General features: G+C 43.5%; 1 protein-coding gene across 2 annotated transcripts in view; it reads right to left on the minus strand.

Annotated features, from left to right (window-relative positions):
* The window catches only part of cc2d1a (coiled-coil and C2 domain containing 1A), an 81,993-nt gene extending 71,756 nt beyond the window's left edge, over window positions 1–10,237 (minus strand). Inside the window, exons 1-3 of one of the 2 annotated variants that reach the window (XM_072564124.1) lie at window positions 9,813–10,237; window positions 4,974–5,115; window positions 1,986–2,101 (exon numbers count right to left, since the gene is read on the minus strand). In XM_072564124.1, coding sequence (XP_072420225.1) covers window positions 1,986–2,101; window positions 4,974–5,115; window positions 9,813–9,872 — 318 coding nt within the window. In that variant the 5' untranslated portion in view covers window positions 9,873–10,237. The remainder of the gene's footprint in view (window positions 1–1,985; window positions 2,102–4,973; window positions 5,116–9,812) is intronic. The other variant, XM_072564123.1, reaches the window with a different exon arrangement.
* Window positions 10,238–24,050: the final 13,813 nt, after the last annotated feature.

A 24,050-nucleotide genomic window follows, 5' to 3' on the forward strand; every position in this document is an offset into this window, starting at 1 on the left:
ATAGTCCAACAGGTTTAATTGGAAGCACACTAGCTTTCGGAGTGACGCTCCTTCATCAGGTGGTAGTGGAGGGCTCAATCCTAACACACAGAATTTATAGCAAAAATAATAGCATTATTTTAAACACAAGACAAACACCCTATCCACAAACATTACAGAATGACAAGCACAAAGGACTTTTAGTATCAGCAAAGAGAAGAATTTGGAGAGTAGAACTTGGAAAACAAGAAGGTTTCACCCTGGTGGGGGAAAGAGAAAGGCAGAGAAGGACAAAGAGGAGATGGGCTGGATGCAGGGGGTGGTTTGCGTCGATTTAGAAAAGGGCGTTTAAGTGCTCATGTTTAAGTGCGACATGGCAAACTTGGCAGTCAAGCTAAGCACAGCATGATCCCACAAAAACACTGCTAATTATAGACAGCCCATTTGAAAGATTTAGGTTGAAAAACAAAGATTGGTCAGCAATCTGGTACTTCTTCAAAAGGTGACATTGAAACCTTACTACCCTTCAGAAGGGTTCTCATTTTAACATCCCAAAGAAGGCACCAGAAAGGAACAGCACACCCTCAGTGGAGGGTGTGACAGTGGAGTGGGTAACCCAGATTGGGTATTCAAATGTCAGCAGTGGGATCTGAATTTGTGGTCTTCTGGCTCCACAGTGAGAACGGTATCACCAAGTCAAGGCTACTGAACTGACAGCAATCATGCTTTTGACTGTGCATCAGTAACACCTGGAACAACAATGTGCTTGTGACAAGCAGAAAGAGGATGACTGTAGATGGAAGTAAACCAAGTGCTTACTGAAGGAGCAAGATGACAAGCAGTTTTTTGGAATAGCGAGCAACAGAATAATAGTTTTGCTGTGGGATTGGAAATGGGTACCAAGGTGTAAAACAGATTATATTGGCACACCAATGCTGGATCTTCCAACTTCTACCTGCACTCACTAATAATGCTGTATGTAGAGTTGCAGTAGGAAGTCTCTTCAATTGAAATGGTTGCAACTCTGTGTTATAAAAATGTTTGGCAGCGATATGTATTAATCAAAATGCTAACAAAAGAGCCTTACTATAAATAGAAGTATGTATTAAATATAGTCTTAGACATGTGAAGTATGCTCGCTGTTAGCTCTGACTGCAAGCAGGACTGTAAAGCAGCACTTAGGCTGCTTCAAGACTTAATAGAAAAATATTGTTTTACATTTTGAGCAGGTCACACCAGTGAGGTCAAGATTAGAGTGGTGCTGGAAAAGCATAGCAGGTCAGGCAGCATCCGAGGAGCAGGAAAATCAACGTTTCAGGCAAAAGCCCTTCACCAGTGAGGTGTCAGGTTTAGTCTGTGAAAGCTTCTATATGTAAACATGAAATCCGACGCACCATTTAAATGCTGAATACACAACAGGTTCACTGAATTCTCCAATTCTCTGGTAACATCATATTATACAACACCCACAAATGTGGGCATTGCAGTCTCATATGCTTCACATTACAAAAGATTTAAAGGTCTGAATCTAGACATTTACTAGTTTCAATGTTAGGAATAGAATCAAGAATGATGTAGTGATTGTAATGAGGTCAGCCAGGTGGAACCCTTATAAATGGGGTTCCCCGATTGGTCCAGATTAACAGCCCCAATCAGGGAGTCCTGGCTGACAGATATAAAGAAGGGTTCAGAATGTCTGACACTGAGAGCTGGCTCTAAGGGGGCTGGCCCAGTGTCAAGGACCTTCCACGCATAAATAAAGTGTGACTTGGTGACAGGATACCAGCCTCTTGAGGGGTTATATCAAATGGGATCCCATAACTAAAGCAAGGGCTCCTCAAAAAGTATAGTTGCTGTCTCAAACATCAGTGCTGGCACTGAATATTGGTGACATGTTGAGTGGTATAGGTATTTAGGTCTTAAAACTCCATGATTCTCCCAATTACCCACCAAGCTAAAGACAGTGAAATCAGTGAATACTTTAAAAGATATTCAAAGCTATTTACCATCAAGTCTGCATCATCATCCACATCACCATCACCATCATCATCAGCAGCTTCTTCATCAAGGTCCTTCATGCACAGAGCAGCCATTCTCTCAATATCTTCCATGGGGAGTGGGACTACAGAAACAGAAGGCTTGTCAGGACTGTACACTTTTATTCTGAATAACCTCGAGTGGCTTTTCCACTCCCCACCCAAGAAGCATGATGGCGATAATACCACTTTTGAACTCACTCCTTGTGCTTTTGGGATCAGGGTTTAAATCTAGCAAGGTGCATAGAAATTCTAGCCTATATAATAATATATTTGGAGTAGTTTCAGCATTTTCATTTAGGAATTCAGTTAAGAGGAAATTCGAAATGCAAAGTATTCTTAATCCCACACATGCTGACTCTCTAAGCTGCTTCTTAAGCTGAACTTCTGAACAAAGACTCAGTCATCTGTCCTACTATCCACCTGCGTGGCTTTGCATCAAATATTGTTTGATAATGCTCCTTTGAAGATACCTTGGGATGAACTGCAATAACGAAGACAGTGGATCAATGCAGGTTACTACTTTTGTAAATTAGCAGAATCAAAATGGCTGCTGAGGGAAAAGAAAACTACGTAAGTGTATTTCCCAAGTTTGCTTTTAAAAAGTCTTAATTGCAGCCCCACAGTTTATTCAACAGATGGATCCGGTGGGGACAAAAGGAACGCCCCAGTTGGCAGCAGCAGTACTATTCCGTGAGAAAGCTCCAGGGGGATTGTTGGGCATTCCAGCAAAACCAAGGTTTGACATTGCATCAAATCTCACTTGGTTACCTGGTGATCAGGTCAAGAGAGATGTATTTCCATATTTCAAATATGCTAAGTTTAATCAGCAAGCAGCAGTTTTGCCCAATTCCAAGAAGTTTAAAAGGAATAATAGAAGAGGTGAAGGAACAAGGAGCCTGACTATCTTCTTCATCAGAAAATAATCTCTTGAGAATTGAGGGCATTTAAAAATAAGAAACTGGAGGTAAATTATAGCATGTGATGGAAATGATTGTAATGAACAAAGCTAAGTAGGGATCGATTAATCACTACATGTTTGCACAACCATACGGAGTATCCTGTACATACACCAAAAGTGAAAACTGTTCAAGCTCAGGTGTTCTCTGAACACAAGGCTAAGATTCTACTCATTTGAAAGAGAGAAAAATACTTGGGATTTATAAAGCAGCATTCATGTCCTGAAGGACCTCTCAGCCAAAGGGACATGTTGAAGTCTCATTAAGTTGCAGTGTGGAAAATACAGCAACTGAATTGTGTACAGGAAGACCCCACAAAGAGCCAGACGTAAGTGACAATTGCAGGGTGGATGGGCAAATTCTGGTCAGAACATCGGAAATAATTCCAGGTATGATGCAAATAGTTCCAGTGGTGAATACTGACCATCTGAACAACAGTAAGCCATCATCTTCTCCCCAAACATGAACTACACTACCATCTCTCGAGTTCCAGATAGTCAACAGGTTTGGCAGCATCAATGGAGTGAAAGCGCCACCCTGCTTTCTCGCCAGAGTTGCTGTGAGACCTACTGAGTTTCCCCAGCAATTTCTGTTGTTGTTTCTGATTTCCAATATCTGCAGACCTTGTGTCCCCGCTATCTCTCCTGAGTCAACATCAGCCAAAATTTTAACTGGACCACACAGAGCATCACTGGTCATCAGAACAGGGCAAAGTCTGGATACTCTGACGTGCATGTTCTTTTCCACCAGCAACAAAGCTCACAACAGTGACAGAATTCTTATTTGTTTCTTCTATGAATGAGGACAGCCGCACTCAGATCAGAGCAGATTGGTTCATTAATGATACTGTCACTAATTCAAATGGAACCCTTTATCACAGCACAGAATGGGAGCAAACTGAATAATCTCCAGCAAATTACTTGTACAGCACCACCCTACTTTGTAACCACCCATCACTCAAAAGCCTAAAACCTCATGAGGACAACATCAGCTCCAAACCTCAACATTCTAATTTGGACCGATATTACTGTTCTTTCACTTTGGCTGGATCAATATCCTGCCACTCTAACACATTAAAACATCACCATTGCCACGACAGTTTCAGCAGTTCAGGTAGACATCCTAGGGGATGGGGTTTTAGAGTGTGTGGAGCTAATTCAGCGTATGTGAAGAATATCTGAAATGCTTTCGTGAAGTTAATGCAGGAGTTCCTTTCCAGATGTCCGGTGAAACATTCGTTGATCAGTGCAGAGGTCTGATCCAAAAACAACTGGGCATTTACTTAATATTCCTAACGTAGCAAAATTTTACCCAATGGGCTTTATAGGGATTTTCAAACAAAAAAACAAAAGGCTGCAATGAGGTTAGGATAGATGACCAAAACTGTGGTCAAAGAGATAGGTTTTAAATTGTCTTTAAAAGAAGGAGCAATGTTTAGGGGAGGAATCCAAGAGCCTTGACAAGCAGAAGGTAGCCACCAATGAAGCCATTAAAAATCAGTGATGCTCAAGAGGGTGGAACTGGCAGAGCACGGATACCTCAGAAACTTATTAATGTGTTAGAGTGGCAGGATATTGATCCAGCCAAAGTTGCAAATTAAAGAAATAGGGTGGGATTTTGAAATCAAAAGGCTGCTTACTTGGATGCAACATTGGTTAATAAGTGCCACAGCAGTGTGTAAAGGGCTAGAATATATCCAGTGGAGTTTTGCAACCTATTGACATTTGAGTTAAGGTTTCTAAATGCTGTCAAGATTCAGTTACAAGAAGATAACACAAAGCTCATGAGTATTAAAGGAGAAAGAATGTATTCTTTTTAAAAATAATTTAGACTAGATTCTATTTGGAATAATCATGGGTGTAAACTATCCACAGCTCCTTACAGACTCTTCACTAATTTACTAATCCCAATCTAACATCTGTTATTTGTCTCTAAACTCTTGGAGGTTACTACTGCCAAAAATCAAGGGAAGATGCAGTGAAGGTGACAGATGACATACCTTTTCCTTTAGGTTTTCCTCTGCTAGCTGGTTTCTCTCCAGTAATCTCTGCCAGTTCAGCTTCCAAGTCAGCATCACTCTCATCACCATTTATATCCATCATCATACTGTCATCAGGTGAGAAGTCGACCAGCAACCCAAGCTGTGAAGACAAAGATCATTAAACTCAAGGGCAATGTAAACAATAACAGTATCTCTATATAATGACTTCATGGAAAGTCTGTAATTACTGGGATAATTTACTACATTGAGAAAAAAGGAACAGAAAGGGAAATAAAATCACATTTTCAAATGTACATTTCATACGTGGCATTCATCACCTCAAACATCCGACCGCTAAGTGATAAGCCCATACAAACCCACGGAAAGACCTTCAGACTTCATCCATACACGTTGCAATCACTGTATCACAACGGGCGGCAAAATAAAATACACAGCAAATTCAGGTAAATCTTAGGCAATACCTGGACTCCCTGAGGTACTTGATAAGAACTGAAAACTCAGCCCACTACCCACCCCCTTGCTACAACACTCAAAGTACTTACGTTCAAACACATATTAATGTGAAATACTAAAGAAACAAATCTTCTTTCAACAATTCCCTCAAACTCTGCCTTTCCAAATGTTGCCAGTCTTCTTGCTGTATCTGATGGACTGTCTTTACTGGCACTAACATGAACACCACAATATCATTACGTACGCGCACAAAAGGTTTGCAGTTGCTTTTTGCTGGCTTGCCCATTTGTCACAATATAGATGGAATAGTGAACACACTGTTTAAGAGATGATGTACTGTAAGGAAATGCAACCTAGTAGTGCAGTATACTGTTGATTCACAGCCAAATCTTATAGTAAACGGCACTGGTTAGTATTTTCCAATTTGAAATAATAATATTTTCAATAAATGAAAACACACACACAGCCAGCATTCTTCAAGTCCCGAGTACAACATGAAATAAAACTCAATACCACCAGATCAGGTAGCATCACAAAACAAAATCATCACACCCCTTCGCTGGTCTTGGCCACCATTGATACCAGAACATGCATCCTCTTAGGTTAATGTCACCTGATATTAAATGCATTAAAAATGGGGTAAATCTCAGTTGGAGAGATGTTGATTAAGGACACAAGACATATCTGTATAATCTGCTATTGGACTAGTAATCCTGAGGAACAAGCTCAAATCCCAACATGGAAAATGGGGAACTAAAATTCAAGTTTAATCTAAACTGTTCAACTAAAAGTTCAACAAAAATTCAAAATTAATCAGGAATTTAAAAAATTAGCATTAACAGTGAGGACTACAAAACCACTTGGGCGCCATCAAAGCCCATCCAAATTATGAACATCCTTTAAGAGAGGAAATTCAATGGGTTACCAGATCCACAGCAGTATTGCTAATTCTTACCTACCTTTTAGATGGATCTAGAAAGCTGTTCTGTTGGACATGAGAAGCTGGTTCATTACCATCTTCCATGACCAAGAAGAATCAGCAATAATTCAAATAACAAATTCAAGAAAGGCAATGTCATGAAGTGCCCACTTCCACTTTACATGGGCATTTAAATGAGAGTAATGCAAGCCAAGAGTCAAAGTTTGAACTCTTGTTCATCTCTACCTCAAAGTAGAAGCATTCTATCATCTGCAGCGTTTGCTAGGATTCCTAAGAGTACATAAATGACTGTCAAGGCCAATTTACATCTTGAAGGTTTTACTGTAACGTGCACAGGATACCTGTATCACAGATGATTGAGAGATTGGCTCGAATTGCTTTTGAAAGAGGTGGACTTTTTAAAAAATTTGGTTTTGTTCAGGTGCAATGATATGGTGTGACATTCTCAGGACTCCAAGTCCAAATCAAAACTCCCAAGTAAAACCTTCAAATAACCTTAAAGCTCTGCATTATCCAAGAGATAAAGCAAAGCGAGCTTTCCTTGTAGAGAGATTCTATTCTACTTTGCAATAGGGCAGACTTGGATCTGTGAGGTTAACACTATCGAGTATATAGTCAATACACCATTAGCTCTGCCAATTGTCATAGTCATACGGCATGGAAACAGACCCTCAGTCCAACCAATCATGCTGACCATAAGCTCAAGTTAAACTAATTGTACCTGCCTGCACTTGACTCACATCCCTCTGAACATTTTATTCATGTAAGAAATGAAATCATGCAAGAAATCAGTATTTATCCAAATGTAATATCTGCAAGAAATCCAGAAGTAAGCTTGCAATCTCAGGAGCAGCTGCAAGATCCACACTATTCAGTCCATTTTTTTGTACTTCAAGGCAAAGAATGTGTGATTGTTGTGTAACATCTCAGGTCCTCAAAACCTTCCAAAACTCTTTACAATCCAATCACACAGCTTAAACATCAGCAATCTGTTTCCTGATGAAACATACAACAGGATGCTGAACAAGCATAGCTGATAAAGCAAAATACTCAACCTAAGATTTGTAACTGCAACCTAATAAAAAACAGAATTGTACTTCAGATTAGGGCGACCATATTTAATTTATGATTTATCCACTAGAAATAGTTTAATCACAAATGATATTTGAACTTGTTCATTCCTGGCCTCTGGGGATGTGGCACAGCTAATCTGTTGAATTAATTAATCAGGTAAATTCCAGGATTAAAAGTTAATAAGAGTAATTACATATCCTGCTGCTAAATAGTAGCATTGCTCCTACACTTCTCTGGGGAAGAAAAGGGAGGAATCATATTTAAGCCAATACCTGTATGATGAACTTCTTACAGAACACTTAATGCTTCATCTCACATGGCACCAACTATCACGAAGAGATCAATTACTACCCCAATTAGCACATCTGGTTACCAATCCAAGATGGTGAGGAAAAGAAATCCAAAGGGAGGTTCAAGTGGGGAGCTCAGAGTGAGACTCTGGCAGCTGTACACTGTAGCATCAGAGAAGGAAAAACTGGACTTGAAGTTGGCTGTATAAATTTTATTCTGTGAATGGCATTTATGGACATGATTTTTCACCGTATTTTATAACAAATGCACTTGACAATAAAGGATATTCATAAAGTATCTAAGTTAAACCAATACAATGTTAGACACAAATGGAAACATGCAGAAAATGGTGTCCTGCTGTAAGCTTCCTGGAAGAAGTTCATCTCTTTGTGGGACAACAATTTACTGAAACTTGTAACATTTACAATTTCTTTTAAAAGACCCAGTATCAACCACAGCCTGGTTATTCACTTCTGGGTCTGAAGGTTCGAGACCCACAACAGGAAGTGCACAAAAATCAAGGCGCATGCTCCAATGCAGTAACTGAGTGAAGGTGCAGAGGGATTTCCCAAACTACTCGAGCCAACACTCATCACTCAAACAACACAACAAACATTTCATACAATGACTATGCATCAAACAGAGACTATGCTTCAAATAGGACTTAATTTGTTAGCTAAACAGAAGACCTTGTGACTTCAGAAAGGATGATGTGAATACAGTTCTTCTTTTGCTTTCATTAAAAAAACCTGTGATTTGGCAAAATGCCAGATTGTCATATGTGGGATTCTGCTGTGCACAAACTAGCACTCCTTCCCATTACAAGTTGACAAAACTTCAAAAATACTTAGTTGGCTGAAAAACGCTTTGGGATGCCCAGTGGTGGTGTAACTCACAAACAGAATTGCAAGTCTTTCTCAGTCATCTGTGCAGGCTTTCCCTGAGTGACTGACAGCGTAATCAAGCCAATATTTAGCCCTCAAACAACACCACACAAAAACAAAACATTATATATAACAGGACCACCATTCAAAATAAAATAAAACACTCCACTGGATATACAGAACACTTTGGAATGCCCAGCGGCTGCAGAAAGCACCTAATGGATGGGTGCAGGAGCAAATTACTGCAGGTGCCGAAATCTCTACTGAAAACAAAAAAATTCTGGAAACCACACAGTGGATCAGGCAGCATGCGAAGACAGAGCAAGCTAATGTTTCAAGTCTAGTTGACCCTTCATCAGGGCTGACATGAAGTGTGGAGGGGATGGTATTCATGCAATATCGGAAAGTGAGAATGGTAGAACAATTGTCAAACCTTAAAGAACAGGTAGTCCCACAGGGGGGTCTTGGTGACAGAGAAAGCAACAAGTAAAGCCAAAAGGGGAGAAACAGCAGCAAGTTCACAACCTGAAGGTATTGAACTCAATATTAGATCCAGAATAGATGGATGCAAGTTGCTCTTTAAAATGTCCCGAGGAAGGGTTACACCAGAAACGGTGACTTCTCCACCTCCTGATGCTGCCCGGCTCACTGCGTCCCTTCAGCCTCCTGCTTGCCCACCTTGGATTCCGTGCACCTGCCGCTTCCTTTTTAATAAAAAAGGAAGACAACCGCCTGAACGTTGCCGGATCGGCGGCGTCTGTGGGATCGTGCTTTGCCAAAGCTCTGGTCTTATCTTAATAGGGGCGGCACGGTGGCTCAGTGGTTAGCACTGCTGCCTCACAGCCCCAGGGACCTGGGTTCAATCCCAGCCTCGGGAAACTGTGTGCGTGTGTGTGTGTGTGTGTGTGTGGAGTTTGCACATTCTCCCAGTGTCTGCGTGGGTTTCCTCCCGTAGCCCAATCCAAAGGGCGGATTGGCCACCCTCAAGTGGTTGATAGGTGCATTAGGCAGAGGGAAATGGGTCTGGGTGGGTTACTCTTCAGAGGGTCAGTGTGGACTGGTTGGGCCGAAGGGCCTGTTCCCACGCTGTAGGGAATCTTTTTTTTTAAAAAAAGAGTCCAACCACCGCCTGGGGCGGCGAAAGGGCGCTACATCAATGCAGCTCCCCCTTCCCCGAGTCGTGGCGTCACTCACCTGTCGGGCTTTCGCCGCTCCCCGGCCCTTAGGCTCGGGAGATCTCTTATTCCTGTGCATTTGGGAGTGAGGGAGTGAGGGAGGGAGTGAGGGAGGGAGTGAGGGAGGGAGTGAGGGAGGGAGGGTTGAGTGAGGGAGGGAGTGAGTGAGGGTTGAGTGAGGGAGTGAGTGAGTGAGGGTTGAGTGAGGGAGTGAGTGAGTGAGGGTTGAGTGAGGGAGTGAGTGAGTGAGGGTTGAGTGAGGGAGTGAGTGAGTGAGTGAGTGAGTGAGTGAGGGAGGGAGGGTTGAGTGAGGGAGGGAGGGTTGAGTGAGGGAGGGAGGGTTGAGTGAGGGAGGGAGTGAGTGAGGGAGGGAGTGAGGGAGGGAGTGAGGGAGTGAGTGAGGGAGGGAGTGAGGGAGGGAGTGAGGGAGGGAGTGAGGGAGTGAGGGAGGGAGTGAGGGAGTGAGGGAGGGAGTGAGGGAGTGAGGGAGGGAGTGAGGGAGGGAGTGAGGGAGGGAGTGAGGGAGTGAGGGTGGGAGGGAGGGAGTGAGGGTGGGAGGGAGGGAGTGAGGGAGTGAGGGAGGGAGGGAGGGAGGGAGGGAGGGAGGGAGGGAGGGAGTGGAGGGTGGGAGGGAGGGAGTGGAGGGTGGGAGTGAAGGGTGGGAGGGTGGGAGTGAAGGGTGGGAGGGTGGGAGTGAGTGAGTGAGGGAGGGAGGGAGGGAGGGAGGGAGGGAGGGTTGAGTGAGGGAGTGAGTGAGTGAGTGAGTGAGTGAGTGAGTGAGTGAGTGAGTGAGTGAGGGAGGGAGGGAGGGAGGGAGGGAGGGAGGGAGGGAGGGTGGGAGTGGAGGGTGGGAGTGAAGGGTGGGAGGGTGGGAGTGAGTGAGTGAGGGAGGGAGGGAGGGAGGGAGGGAGTGAGGGAGGGAGGGAGGTGCCGCGGCCTATCGCCTCCCTCAGGGAGAAACCCAATCCTTCTCCTGCCGTTTACTTAAAGCGGGGCCTAGATCAAATGGCATCACGATTCCCGATTAAACAACCGCTCACTTTCCAATCACTCCAATCTAAGTCTCGGAGTTTTAGTCTTTCCCCCGCCCCGTCGCTCTCACTCCGACGGGGTTTAACTCCTCGGTGGTCAACAACAAACAGACGGCTCTGCCCGCACTGTCGCAAAGGCTCCGCGGTTGGGGGGGGGGGGAACGGCGTCGCAATGACGCCAACGGCGCTTGCCCGTACTGTCGCGAATAGGTTCGCCCCCCCACTGTGAAAGCCGGCCCTCCCGTTGCATGTCGGGAGCTGTAGTGCGCGGCCGCACTGCAGGTCGCTAGGGGGTGGGGAGGTAGGACTACAATACCCAGGGGGCGCCGCCCGGAGCGGCGCGCAGGCGTGCTGGCCTCGCCTGAGCGGGCGGGAAAAGGCGTCGCTCGTGTGAGGAGGCGGGTGGGGAAAGTCGACCTGTCACCGGTGAAGGTTTAAACAGGCCGTAATTTTAAATAATATTGTTCGCGTTTAAGAAAGTAATTGGTGGAAGTGGGTTGGTTTCGAGAAAAATGAACCCCGAAAGGGGTGAGGTCGTCGAGGGGTCAGTCTGGGGAGTTGCCCCTTTTATTCCCCTCTTTCCCACCGCCCCCCCCCCCATCCACAAGAAAGTAATTGGAAGAAGTGGATTTGATCCAAGAAAAATGAACCCTGCACGTGTGGGGGTCTGTCTGGGGACAGACACCCCCCATCCACAACCTCTGTCTTTGAACCAGGGACTCCAGAGCCTTGGGCACAGGGTTAACTTGACACTGCCTCCAGGTTAATCATAAACACCGAGGGAGTGCCACACTGCTGTGGGTACAGTCTGCCAGGCTGGGAGGTGCACCGTCCCGGCAGCGTAAATCGGATTCACATCTCTTTCCACCGCCCCCCCCCGCCCAATCCAAAGGACGCCTTCATTTTGAGGTTTATCAGCCTCCGCAAACAAAAGGTACACAACCTGATCAGGCATCCACTAGAACTCTGTGGGAAGCTAGAGAAGTGATTGCTGGGCCTCTTGCTGAGATATTTGTATCATCGATAGTCACAGGTGAGATGCTGGAAGACTGGAAGTTGGCAAATGTGGTGCCACTGTTTAAGAAGGATGGTAAGGACAAGCCAGGGAACTATAGAACAGTGAGCCTGACCTCGGTGGTGGGCAAGTTGTTGGAGGGAATCCTGAGGGACAGGATGTACATGTATTTGGAAAGGCAAGGACCGATTAGGGATAGTCAACATGGTTTTGTGCGTGGGAAATCATGTCTCGCAAACTTGATTGAGGTTTTTGAAGAAGTAATAAAGAAGATTGATGAGGGTAGATCTATGTGGACTTGAGTAAGGCATTCAACAAGGTTCCCCATGGGAGTCTGGTCTGCAAGGTTAGGTCTCATGGGATACAGGGAGAACTAGCCGTTTGGATACAGAACTGGCTCAAAGGTAGAAGACGGAGGGTAGTGGTGGTGAGGATTGTTTTTCAGACTGGAGGCCTGAGACCAGTGGAGTGCCACAAGGATCGGTGCTGGTTCCACTACCTTTCCTCACTTATATAAATGATTTGGATGTGAGCATAGGAGCTACAGTTAGTAAGTTTGCAGATGACACCAAAATTGGAGGTGTCGTGGACAGCAAAGAAGGTTACCACAGATTACAACAGGATCTTGATCAGATGGGCCAGTGGACTGAGGAGTGGCCAATGGACTTTAGATAAATGCGAGGTGCTGCACTTTGCGAACGCAAATCTTAGCAGGACTTACACATGTAATGGTAAGGTCCCAGGGAGTGTTGCTGAACAAAGAGACCATGGAGTGCAGGTTCATAGCTCCTTGAATGGAGAGTCGCAGGTAGGTAGGATAGTGAAGAAGGCGTTTGGTATGCTTTCCTTTATTGGTCAGAGAATTGAGTACTGGAGTTGGGAGATCATGTTGCGGCTGTATAGGTCATTGGTTAGGCCACTTTTGGAATATTGTGTGCAGTTCTGGTCTCCTTCCTATCAAAAGGATGTTGTGAAACTTGAAAGGGTTCAGAAAAGATTTACAAGGATGTTGCCAGGGTTGAAGGATTTGAGCTATAGGAAAAGGTTGAATAGGCTGGGGCTGTTTTCCCTGGAGCGTCAGAGGCTGAGGGGTGACCTTAAAGAGGTTTATAAAATCAGAGGAGCATGGATAGGATAAATAGACAAAATCTTTTCCCCCCTGCGGTGGGGCAGTCCAGAAGTAAAGGGCATAGGTTTAGGGTGAGAGGGGAAAGATATAAAAGAGACCTAAGGGGCAACTTTTTCACACAGAGGGTGGTAAACGTATGGAATGAGCTGCCAGAGGAAGTGGTGGAGGCTGGTACAATTACAACATTTAAAAGGCATCTGGATGGGCATATGAATAGGAAGGGTGTGGAGTGATATGGGCCGGGTCTCATTAGAGAGAGGTGACTAGTGGCGGTTTATTCTGAGGGTCACCTCACCTCAGATGAAAGGAGAGGTTGAAAAGGAGAGCTGTCATCTATTGGCATCACTTTGCATTGCAACCCAGCCAACTGAGCTAACTGGCTCCCTTATGGTACTGGTGTGGATTTTCCATGGATGGTCAATCCCAGTTTTATTACCAATCTACATTTACTGCTCCTGCAGAAATGCAGAGTGCGTGTTAAATGAAACCGTGTCCTGGTGCAGAGTTGAAATGAATGGCGCTGGAAAAGCACAGCAGGTCAGGCAGCATCCAAGGAGCAGGAGAGTCAATGTTTCGGAATTCCTGATAAAGGGCTTCTGCCCAAAACGTCGATTGTCCTGCTCCTCAGATGCTGCCTGACCTGCTGTGCTGTTCTAGCGCCACACATTTCGACTCTGACTCTCCAGCATGTGCAGTCCTCACTTCCTCCTGGTGCAGTCTCATTGGGAAAGGTAAACCATGATACGTTTTTCACAGTAGTTGCCCTATTCTGTGATAGCCACTTTGACAGCTGTTGTGAAATAGCAAGCAGGTAAAAGTAAGTGTGAGGCTCGGGTGCCAGCTGGTTAGAAAGCTAGATAACTACAGTGCCAAGTGCCACATGTATTGGGTGCCACAGAACAATGTGAGAAGGATACCATGAAACTGATTGAGTGTTTAAGAGTAGGTGAGTGGCTAGAAGAAATGTAGTCTAGCAGGAAGAGGGAAAGTGTTGTGTCCCAGAGGTGAAGTGAGTGTGTGGGATAACTTGGAGGCAGAGAGGAAGCAGTTGAGTAGTTGCCCAGTAATTTGACTAGGTATTTCATTGAGTAACGTTTCCTAGGTGACCGTTAACTGCAGCTGAATCCACCAAAATCTCAGATTTCAAGCAATACTTTTGGAATATTCCAGGTGCAAGTGAATCACTTATCAGAATCTTCAATTTCCCAGGCAATTCCCTCTTCTACATCAGGCATTCCACAGGGTCCTGATATGCAACTGTGATGCAGAAATAACTATTGGACCATCAGAAAATCTAGGCCAATGAGTTTTTCCATTTGCAGCATTCCCTCTTGAGTTAAACCAGCTTCATGGTTTTTTTTGTATTTCCTCATTTATTGTGGGATATAATGAAAGGATCATACTTCTCTGGAAGGCCTATAACTATTCAGAACGGGAATAAATGTTCAGTTATAGATGTATCATTAAAAGCTAGATTCAACTTGATAATTTATGCATCTGGTAGTCTCTTGTCACTGAATAGTTTTTGGGAAAGAGTCAGTATGAAGTAAATGTTGTGATATAAGTATGCATTTTTAGTAAATTTATTGATGTTTTCTTCAGAATATGCAATTGATACTATAACAAAATATTTCACACTACAATGCCAGCTTCTAATGATTTGATAAAATGGAGCTAATTCTGTGATTTTATGGATATGATACGAGTCTGAAATTGAAGTGGAACAAAGTAATTGTTGGTGAGATAATAATCACAAGATGTTGTTGATGTCAAGTCTCTATAATTGCCGACAGATTATTATTTCCCACTACATTTTGCAGCAACTACATTATATGCAGAATAATTGATGGGAGTACAAGGCAACTGTCTCATTTGTAGAATTCAGGTAGTGTTGGAAATACAGAGCCACAAATACTGAAGTTTGAAATGAGATTATAATCCTGTCTTTCTTCTAGGTTTTAGCATTGCTCAAATAGACTATAATTGTTTCTTCCAATTTCATACCGTGTCATTTATACAGAGCCTTTATCACAGTAAAACGTCCTGAGGGGCTTCAAGGAGCATTATTAAAAACACTGCTATTAAGCTTCAGAAGAAGATCTTAGAGCACAGTACCAGAAACTTGGCCAAACAGGTAAAGGTGAAGAAAAGCAAAATACTGCAGATGCTGGAAATCTGAAACAAAAAGGAAAATGGTACAGAACCTCATCAGATCTGGTAGCATCTGTGGAGAGAGAAATCAGAGTTGACCTTCTGAGTCTGCGATGACTCTTCTTCAGAACTGTAAAGTTTAAAGTCTGTCTTAAAGAAGCTAGAGAGGTTTAGGGAGTAAATTCCAAGTTCGAGTCTAGAGAGTCGAAGGCACAGCTGAGGAAGTCAGGGGTGTACAAGAGAAATACGATGGATCCAAATTTCTGTATAACCATATTTGTCCACCCACTGCAGTTGGGACAGTTTTATTTTGCATTACTGACGTTGTTGTAATAATCTGTATGATAAACAAGGCTGTGATGTCACACCAACTCTATCTCGACCTTCCTTTCAGCAATACCTCACCTTTTGTCCAGTTTGTTGCCTACAGGTGTGGTGCAGGACACAAGATAATTAACTATTTTTGAGAACATCTCTTGAAAGCTCTTTTTTTATTTTTAGAGACTACTTCTTGGTTTTCAGGGCCTACATTTTCATTCTCACTAGCTCCTTTATTAGGTAGTCCGTCACATTACCTTCAGTTTTTGTGTTGACAAGCAGAATTAGAAAGATTTATTAATATCTTCAATAATTAAAACGAGGTCATTAAATTTAAAGCCACAACACACAGGTAAAGCATTCATTGTTTAGATACCACTGTTTTCAAATTGATACAAGGCAAGCGGTATCAGTTAGCAATATAAAATTGTTTACAAAATAGCTGACATATACTGAAATAAAAACAGTGAAGAAGAAACTCAGCTGGTCTGGTAACATCCGGGAAGAGAGAAACAGAATTATGATTTCAACTTCAATCACTCTTCTTTGGGGTCCAAGAAGACTTGCTGAGTTTCTCCAGCATTCTTTTTTTCATTTCAGACCTCCAGCATCCACAGTACTTGGCTTACTTGGCATATTCTGATGCTGTTTTGTGGTTTATGATGTATGTTAGTCTGCATAATATGTACAACAAATAGTCTGTTTCTTCTTGAGTTGAACATTAGAAGTTCATTTACAATGAGCTACAAAGGGACTCCCTGGCAACAATGCATCCCACCCCAGTGAGCTCAATGCATCCTGTATTCATTTTGAACAGAAGATCATTGAAATGATGTCACCTGCCCTCAGGTGTACCTGTACACGCAGTCACCGTCGTAGATGTCAGATCAGCCTCCTTCAGACTGAGCCCATGGAAGGTGACTGGCCAGAATGGAGACTTTGGCCATGCACTCAGATCCTGCGCAAACCAGCTGGCGGAAGTATTTGCAGGTGTATTTAAACTGCTCATACTTTGAGGTTCCTACCTGCTTCAAGAAAACTGCCATTGCAGTGGCAAAGAAAAGTCAGGTAATGTGCCTTACTGACTACTGCTAGCTCGCTCTGCCATCCATCATTATGAAATGCTTCAAGAGACAAGTAATGGCATTCATCAGTTCCAGCCTCTCAGATTGCCTTGATCCACAACAATTCACCTACCGATGCAATAGGCCCAGGGCAGACACCATTTCCCTAGCTCTACGCTCATCCCTGGGAACATCTGGATAATAAGGACACCTGTGTCAGACTCCTTTCTATAGACTTTCGCTCTGCCTTCAGCACCCTAATTCCAACCAATCCCATTTCCAACTCGGAGACCTAGGACTCTGCTTTCCAACTCTGCAACTGGATCCTCAACTTCCTGACCCACAGACCACAATCAGTCAGAATAGGCAACAACACATCCTCCATGATAATCTTCAAAACCAGTGCCCTGCAAGGTTGCACACTCAGCCACTTACTATACTGCTTATATGCTCACAATCTATGTGGACCAAATTCAACTCAACGTCAGGAGGCGAAATGGAGGACACACACCTTTCTGTATCAACAGTGGTGAAGTGGAGATGGTCGACCGCTACAGTCAAGAAAGCACACCAATGCCTCTATTTCCTCAGAAGGCTAAGGAAATCTGGCATGTCCACAATGACCCTTACCAATTTTTATAGATGCATCATAGAAAGTATCCTCTCTGGATGCACAGATCTTGGTATGGCAGAGCTCTGCCCAAGACCGCAAGAATTTACGGAGGGTTCAGAATGCATCCCTAGCCATCATGAAAACTGGCGTTCAATCCACTGACTTTGTCTATACTTCCGGCTGCCTGGGAAAGTAGCCAATGTAATCAAAGACCCCACTCACCCCAGTCTCTTCCACCCTTTTCTGTTGAGCCGAAGATACAAAAGGTTTAATGCAGGTACCAACAGATTCAAGAGCAGTTTCTTCCCTGCTATTATCAGACTAATGAATGACTCGCTCATGTAGAGCCATAGAGTCATACAAGCACAGAAACCGATGCTTAGGTCCAACTTGTCCGTGCAACCGCATATCCAAAATTATTAAGTCCCATTTGCCAGCATTTGGCCCATATCCCTCTAAATCCTTCCTATTCATATATCCATCCAGATGCCATTTCAATGTTGTAATTGTACCCACACCACCACTTCCTCTGGCAGCTCTTTCTATCCATGCAGCACCCTCTGTGTGAAAAGTTGCCATTCAGGTTCTTTTTAAATCTTTCCCCTCTCACCTTAAACCTATGCCATCCAGGTTTGGTTTTGCCCCTTACAGTGGGCAGAAGACTTTGGCTGTTCACCCTATCCTTCACCCAAGCGCCTCATAATTTTATAAACTTCTTTAAGGTCACTCCTCAGCCGCCAACACTCCAGGGAAAAAAAAGCTCCAGCCTATTCAGCCTCTCCGTCCAGTCCCTGCAACATCCTTGTAAATCTTTCCTGCACCCCCTCAAGTCTAACAACATCCTTCCTAAAGAAGATGATCAGAATTGTACACAGTATTCTAAAAGTATCCTGTACAGCCATAACATGGTGTCCCAACTGATTTACTAGTTGTTCTGACCAATGAAAGCAAGTCAGCCAAACACCTTTTTCACCACCCTGTCTAACTGCGATTCTACATTCAAGGAACAATCTGCCCAAATTCCTAGGTCTCTTTGTTCGGCAACACTTCCCTGGGCCCTGCCATTAACATTATAACTCCTGTCCTGGTTTGCCTTCCCAAAATGCAACACCTCACATCACCTGAATTAAACTCCCCCTGTTACTCCTCAGCCCAGTGGCCAATCTAATCAAGATCCCATTGTACTCTGAAATAATCTTCTGTGCCTTACACTACCTATTTTGGTGCCATTTGCAAACTAACTAACCATGCCTTATATTCACATCCAAATCATTTCCATAAATGACAAAAAGCGGTAGATCCAGCACTGCTCCTTGTGGCACACCGATGGTCACAAGCCTCCAATCCGAAAAGCAACTCTCTACCACCATCCCCTGTCAAGCCAATTTTGTATCCAATTGAATAGCACCCCCTGGATCCCATGAGATCTAAGCTTACCAACCTGTCTACCATGTGGAACCTTGTTGAACGCTTTACTGAAATCTGTATAGACAATGTCTACTGCTCTGCCTTCTTTGTCACCTTTTCAAAAAACTCAGTCAAGTTAGTGAGATGTGATTTTCCACACACAAAGCCATAATCAGTCCTTGCCCTTCCAAATGCATGTAAATCCTGACCCTCAGAATCCCCTCCAACAACTTAGCCACTGCTGATGTCAGACTCATTGGTCTATAGTTCCCTGGCTTTTCTTACAGCTTTTCCTGAATAATGGCAACACATTAACCAATCTCCAGTCTTTTGCACCTCACCCATGGCTGTTGATGATACAAATATCTCAGCAAGGGCCCCTGCAATCTCTTGCCTAGCTTGATTAGAGATAGTCAGCATAGCTTTCTGAGGGGCAGATCATATCTGAAAAGCCTTATTCAATTCATTGAGGATGTGACAAAACACATTGAAGGTAGAGCAGTGGATGTGTTACATATGGATTTTAGCCAGGCGTTTGATAAGGTTCCCCATGGTAAGGTCATTCAGAAAGTAAGGAGGCATGGGATACATGAAATTTTGGCTGTCTGGTTATAGAATTGGCTGGCCCATAGAAGACAGGGTGGTAGTAGATGGCAAGTATTCAGTCTGGAGCTCGGTGACCAGTGGTGTTCCATAGTGATCTGTTCTGGGACCTCTGCTCTTTGTGATTTTTATAAATGACTTGCCGATGACACAAAGGTTGGTAGAGTTGTGGATAGTGTGGAGACTGTTGTAGGTTGCAACAGGACATTGACAGGATGCAGAGCTGGGCTGAGAAGTGGCAGATGGAGTTCAACATGGAAAAATATGAAGTGATTCATTTTGAAAAGTCAAATTTAGATGTAGATTACAAGATTAAAGGCAAGATTCTTGGCTGTGTGGAGGAACAAAGGGATCTTGGGGTCCACGTCTATCGATCCCTCAAAGTTGCCACCTAAGTTGACAGGGTTGTTAAGGAGGCATATGGTGTGTTGGCTTTCATTAGCAGGAGGATTGAGTTTAAGAGCTGCGAGGTTATGCTGCAGCTCTATAAAGGCCTGGTTAGATCGGGTTGGTGACGATTCGCCATGGCACATTTGCCGCCGTTGATTAGCCACTGCCAGTTCACCATCAGAGTATCTCCACTGGGGTAGTTTGACCTCTGGAGACTATTCGCCACCGGAAATATATATATGTACTGATTGTTTTCCATTCCACCTGTTCTTTCATAAACTCAGTCCCTTTTATTTATACAACAACATAGTACACATCGATTTTAAAAAAATGAAATAAATATCATTTTATTGGTTTATACATAAAAATGAGTTACAAAGACTTATGGTGGCGAATCATCTTCAGTGACCAATGGGCGGTGGCTAAGCGTCCTCAACAGTGAAAGGGCAGTGGCTAATCGGCGGCGGCGAATGGTCTCATCCCGGGTTAGACCGCACTTGAAATATTATGTTCAGTTCTGGTCACCTCATTATAGGAAAGATGTAGAAGCTTTAGAGAGAGTGCAGAGGAGATTTACCAGGATGCTGCCTGGACTTGAGGTCATGTCTTATGAAGAAAGGTTGAGGGAGGTAGGGCTTTTCTCATTGGAGCGAAGAAGGAAAAGAGGTGACTTGATAGATGATGAGAGGCACAGATAGAGTGGATAGCCTGAGTCGTCTTCCCAGGGCGGAAATGGCTACCATGAGGGGGCATAATTTTAAGGTGATTGGAAGAAGGTTTGGGGGAGATATCAGAGGTCAGTTCTTTACACAGAGAGTGGTGGGTGTGTGGAATGCACTGTCAGCAGTGGTAGTAGAGTCAGATTCATTAGAGACATTTAAGCGACTCTTGGATAGGCACATAGTTGGCAATAAGATTAAGGGTATGTAGGTTAGTTTGATCTTTAGAGTAGGATAAAAGGTCGTCACAACATAAAGGACCGTTACTGTGCTGTACTGTTTTGTATTCTCTGTTTCCACAAAGTTCTGGGAAATACCTGATCAGGTCCTGGGGATTTATTTACCCTTATGCACTTTCTCTTCTCAAGACATCACTGTTTATCTCCCCAAGTTCCTTACGTTCCATGTCTTTCTCCACAGTAAAGACTGATGTGAAATATTCATTTAGTATCTCATCCATCTCTTGTGGTTCCACACATAGATAGCCATATTGATCTTTAAGGTGCCCTATTCTCTCCCTAGTTACTCTTTTGCCCTTAGTATACTAATAGAGTCTCATTAGGTTCTCCTTAACCCTATTTGCCAAAGCTGTCTTATGTCCCCTTTTTGCTCTCCTAATTTCCCTCTTAAGTATACTCCTACTGCCCTTATACCCCTCTCGGCATTCATTCAATCCCACCTGTCTATACCTGATACATGCCGCCTCGTGTTTCTTGACTAGAGCCTCAATTTCTCTAGTCACTCAGCATACCCTGCATCTGCCAGCCTTACCCTTCACACTAACGGGGACATATGTAACTGTAGCATTATATTCTGCATTCTGCTCTGTTACCCTGATATATTATAAGGTATGATTTACTTGGATAGCATGCTAAATAATACTTTTCACTGTATGTTAGTGCATGTGAAAATAATAAATCAAGTCAAATCACTTTTTATGAGGCTACAATATCACAGTTTGGGTTTGTGTTTACTGATAGTACTGTAAATTATACACCATAATCTACTGACACCAATCCAGTGAGATTCAGAGAGAAAGAGTGAAGGTGAGGCAGAGACATTTATACTAAAATATCATATTTTGTGATATCATCTGACTGTCCTAAAGGTACGGTGCCTGTGTGGTATGGAATCTGTGCTATAATACAACATTCCACCTTTCCCTTTAATGAATGCAAATCTTTTTCTGATAACGTAAAGGGATGCATATACATAATTGTCTCTGTACATTCAGACAATGCCTTTGTGGGTCTATGACACAACCAGATTTAGTTCTTACTTAGTTGGCACAAGTTGGCCTTTTATCTTCATTATGTGGTGCTCTGTCTGTTGTCATGAATGGATGTGTATTGCCTGTCATAGATGTGGTATATAACCTGATATGTTAAGTGTCACTAGTTTACAACAGACTGTTGTTGGACATAGTTTCCTTGTTTGTCAACAAACATTACACGAATGGTTTATTTAATTTGTCTCACAAAGGAAATTTAGTGAAACAGTCAGTCACCAGAATGCAATCATGACCTTGGGCATGGAAAATATCAATCTTGCACCATGGCTCAGAAGGAATCTCATGTGGAGGGAGAGATGTTCTCAGTTTTTGAGGTTAATGGAATTAACTTGTATCACATGACTTGGTTCATTGATTGCTATCTTTATTAATATTGAACCAATATGTGGATTCATGGACTCTTGATTTATTCTGTGCCCACATGACCTTTATGTATATATGATCTAATATGTGTCAATATAGAGCTGTAGAATTATTGTTTGATCTTGAAGATTACATTCTTGTAGAGTCCTAGTTAATCTCTGAATGACCATAGCAAGTGTGCTAGTTTAGGGACCTATCAGATGCATTCAGGCCACCCATTGATGATATTGATCTTCAGCTTTTGTAGCTGGTCATCACCTGACATAGCTCACTGCATCTGCTGTGTTTGGCTGTGACGAAGATGCATGCAATCGATTCTGAAATCTGCAATCTTTGATGTTGCAACTAACAGATTTGTCACATCATGGCATTGCAGTAGATTGATAATAGAAGGTCCCTATGATGTAACAAGTTTCAGGTGTCCATCCTGAGGATCCATACTTGCATTTAAGATGGATAGTGCCAATGCATCAGAAGACAGACCATTTGTAAGCAGATGGTTTATATTCACTGCACACCATTGTTAGTTTCCTGAGTACCTCTCATGTAAGATGCATAAAAGGATGATGTTCGCACTTGTTCTAGTGTCAGTCTTGGCGTACAATGCATGTTATCAATTTTGAGTGGAGGTAAAGGTTTCAAATTTTCTGAAGGAGTCCATATGGTGTGTTAAGCTGACCATATGTATACCTGACTAATGTTTACCAGCTGCAACATGGTAGTTACCAACTGGATTTTGTTGATATGTTTACATTCCACTCAGGGAACTTTGGAAGCGACTTTGGCATTGTTCCTCAGTTGGCTCTTCTTCATATGCTGCTTTGGAGCATGGTGTTGTATTTCAGATTATTGGATTCCTTTGATATTTTAGCTCAATGTCCTCTTGTAGAACACAGCTTGCACATGTCACAGGATGCTGATGTTTTCTTGGTGATGAATCAAACTACCTCTCAGGCAAGATTGAAATGTTACACGGAACCTCTTAACGGCTGCAATATTTGTGCCAGAGTCGAGCACTGTAGATGCTGCTGGCCTGCTACAGTTGCTTCACCCTTGTGTCATTCCACCAGAGCATCAATGGTGCATTTTTTGAGTTTGTCTAGAAGTGCCTTTGGAAAGATTTGGTATATGTAAAGGCAGTAACAAGTGCCATAATCCCATCACCTTAGCTTCAGCAATGTCATGTTGTACCTTGTGTCAACATCTTCCTATGAGTTGGTGCCGTTTACCTCCTAACTTGGAGTTATGACATGAACTCAAGCTTGTGTATCCTGAAGTTGACTAAGACTTTAATTTCATCTTCAAAAATATTATGATATTACATGATACAAGATGATGACGGAGTAGCAGCGCTGTGTTCGGGCTTCTGAGCACAGGGCTTGTCCTCTCCTGTCTGCTTTCTTATTTTTCTCTTTCTTGAAACTTTTGCTTTTTCTTTTATTTTTCTTTAAAGCCTTTTGTGGCGGGTTCAGCGTCATGGCAGCAAGAGTCCTCCCTGTGATTTGGTATGGCGGTAAGAGTGACAAAGCTCCTCCTGGTGATTGGGGACGGCGGTAACAGTGGCAAAGCTCCTCACAGTGATTAGGGACGGCAGTAACAGTGGCAAAGCTCCTCCCTGTGATTTGGGACGGCGATAAGAGTGACAAAGCTCCTCCTGGTGATTGGGGATGGTGGTAACGGCAAAGTTCCTCCCGGTGGTCGGAGACGGTGGAAGTGTCTAAATTCCTACTGGTGATCAAGGAAATTGGCAACAGTGACAAAACACCACCTGGTAATCGGTGACGGCGGTAGCGGTGGCAAAGTTTCTCCCGGTGAATGGGGACGGAATCAATGACAAAGCTCCTCCCCGTGACTGGGGACAGCGTCAATGACAAAGCATCTCTTGGTGATTGGGGACGGTGTCAATGACAAAGCACCACGTGGTGATTGGGGACGGTGTCAATGACAAAGCACCTCTTGGTGATTTGGGACGGTGTCAATGACAAAGCACCTCTTGGTAATTTGGGACGGTGTCAATGACAAAGCAACTTCTGGTGATTGGGGACGGTGTCAATGACAAAGCTCCTCCCATTGATTGCGCACGGCCTCAATGACAAAGCATCGCTTGGTGATTGGGGACGGAGTCAATGACAAAGCTCCTCCTGGTGATTGGTGCAATGTCAA

This window comes from Chiloscyllium punctatum, chromosome 46, assembly GCF_047496795.1.
Source record: "Chiloscyllium punctatum isolate Juve2018m chromosome 46, sChiPun1.3, whole genome shotgun sequence".
Taxonomy (NCBI): Eukaryota; Metazoa; Chordata; class Chondrichthyes; order Orectolobiformes; family Hemiscylliidae; genus Chiloscyllium; species Chiloscyllium punctatum.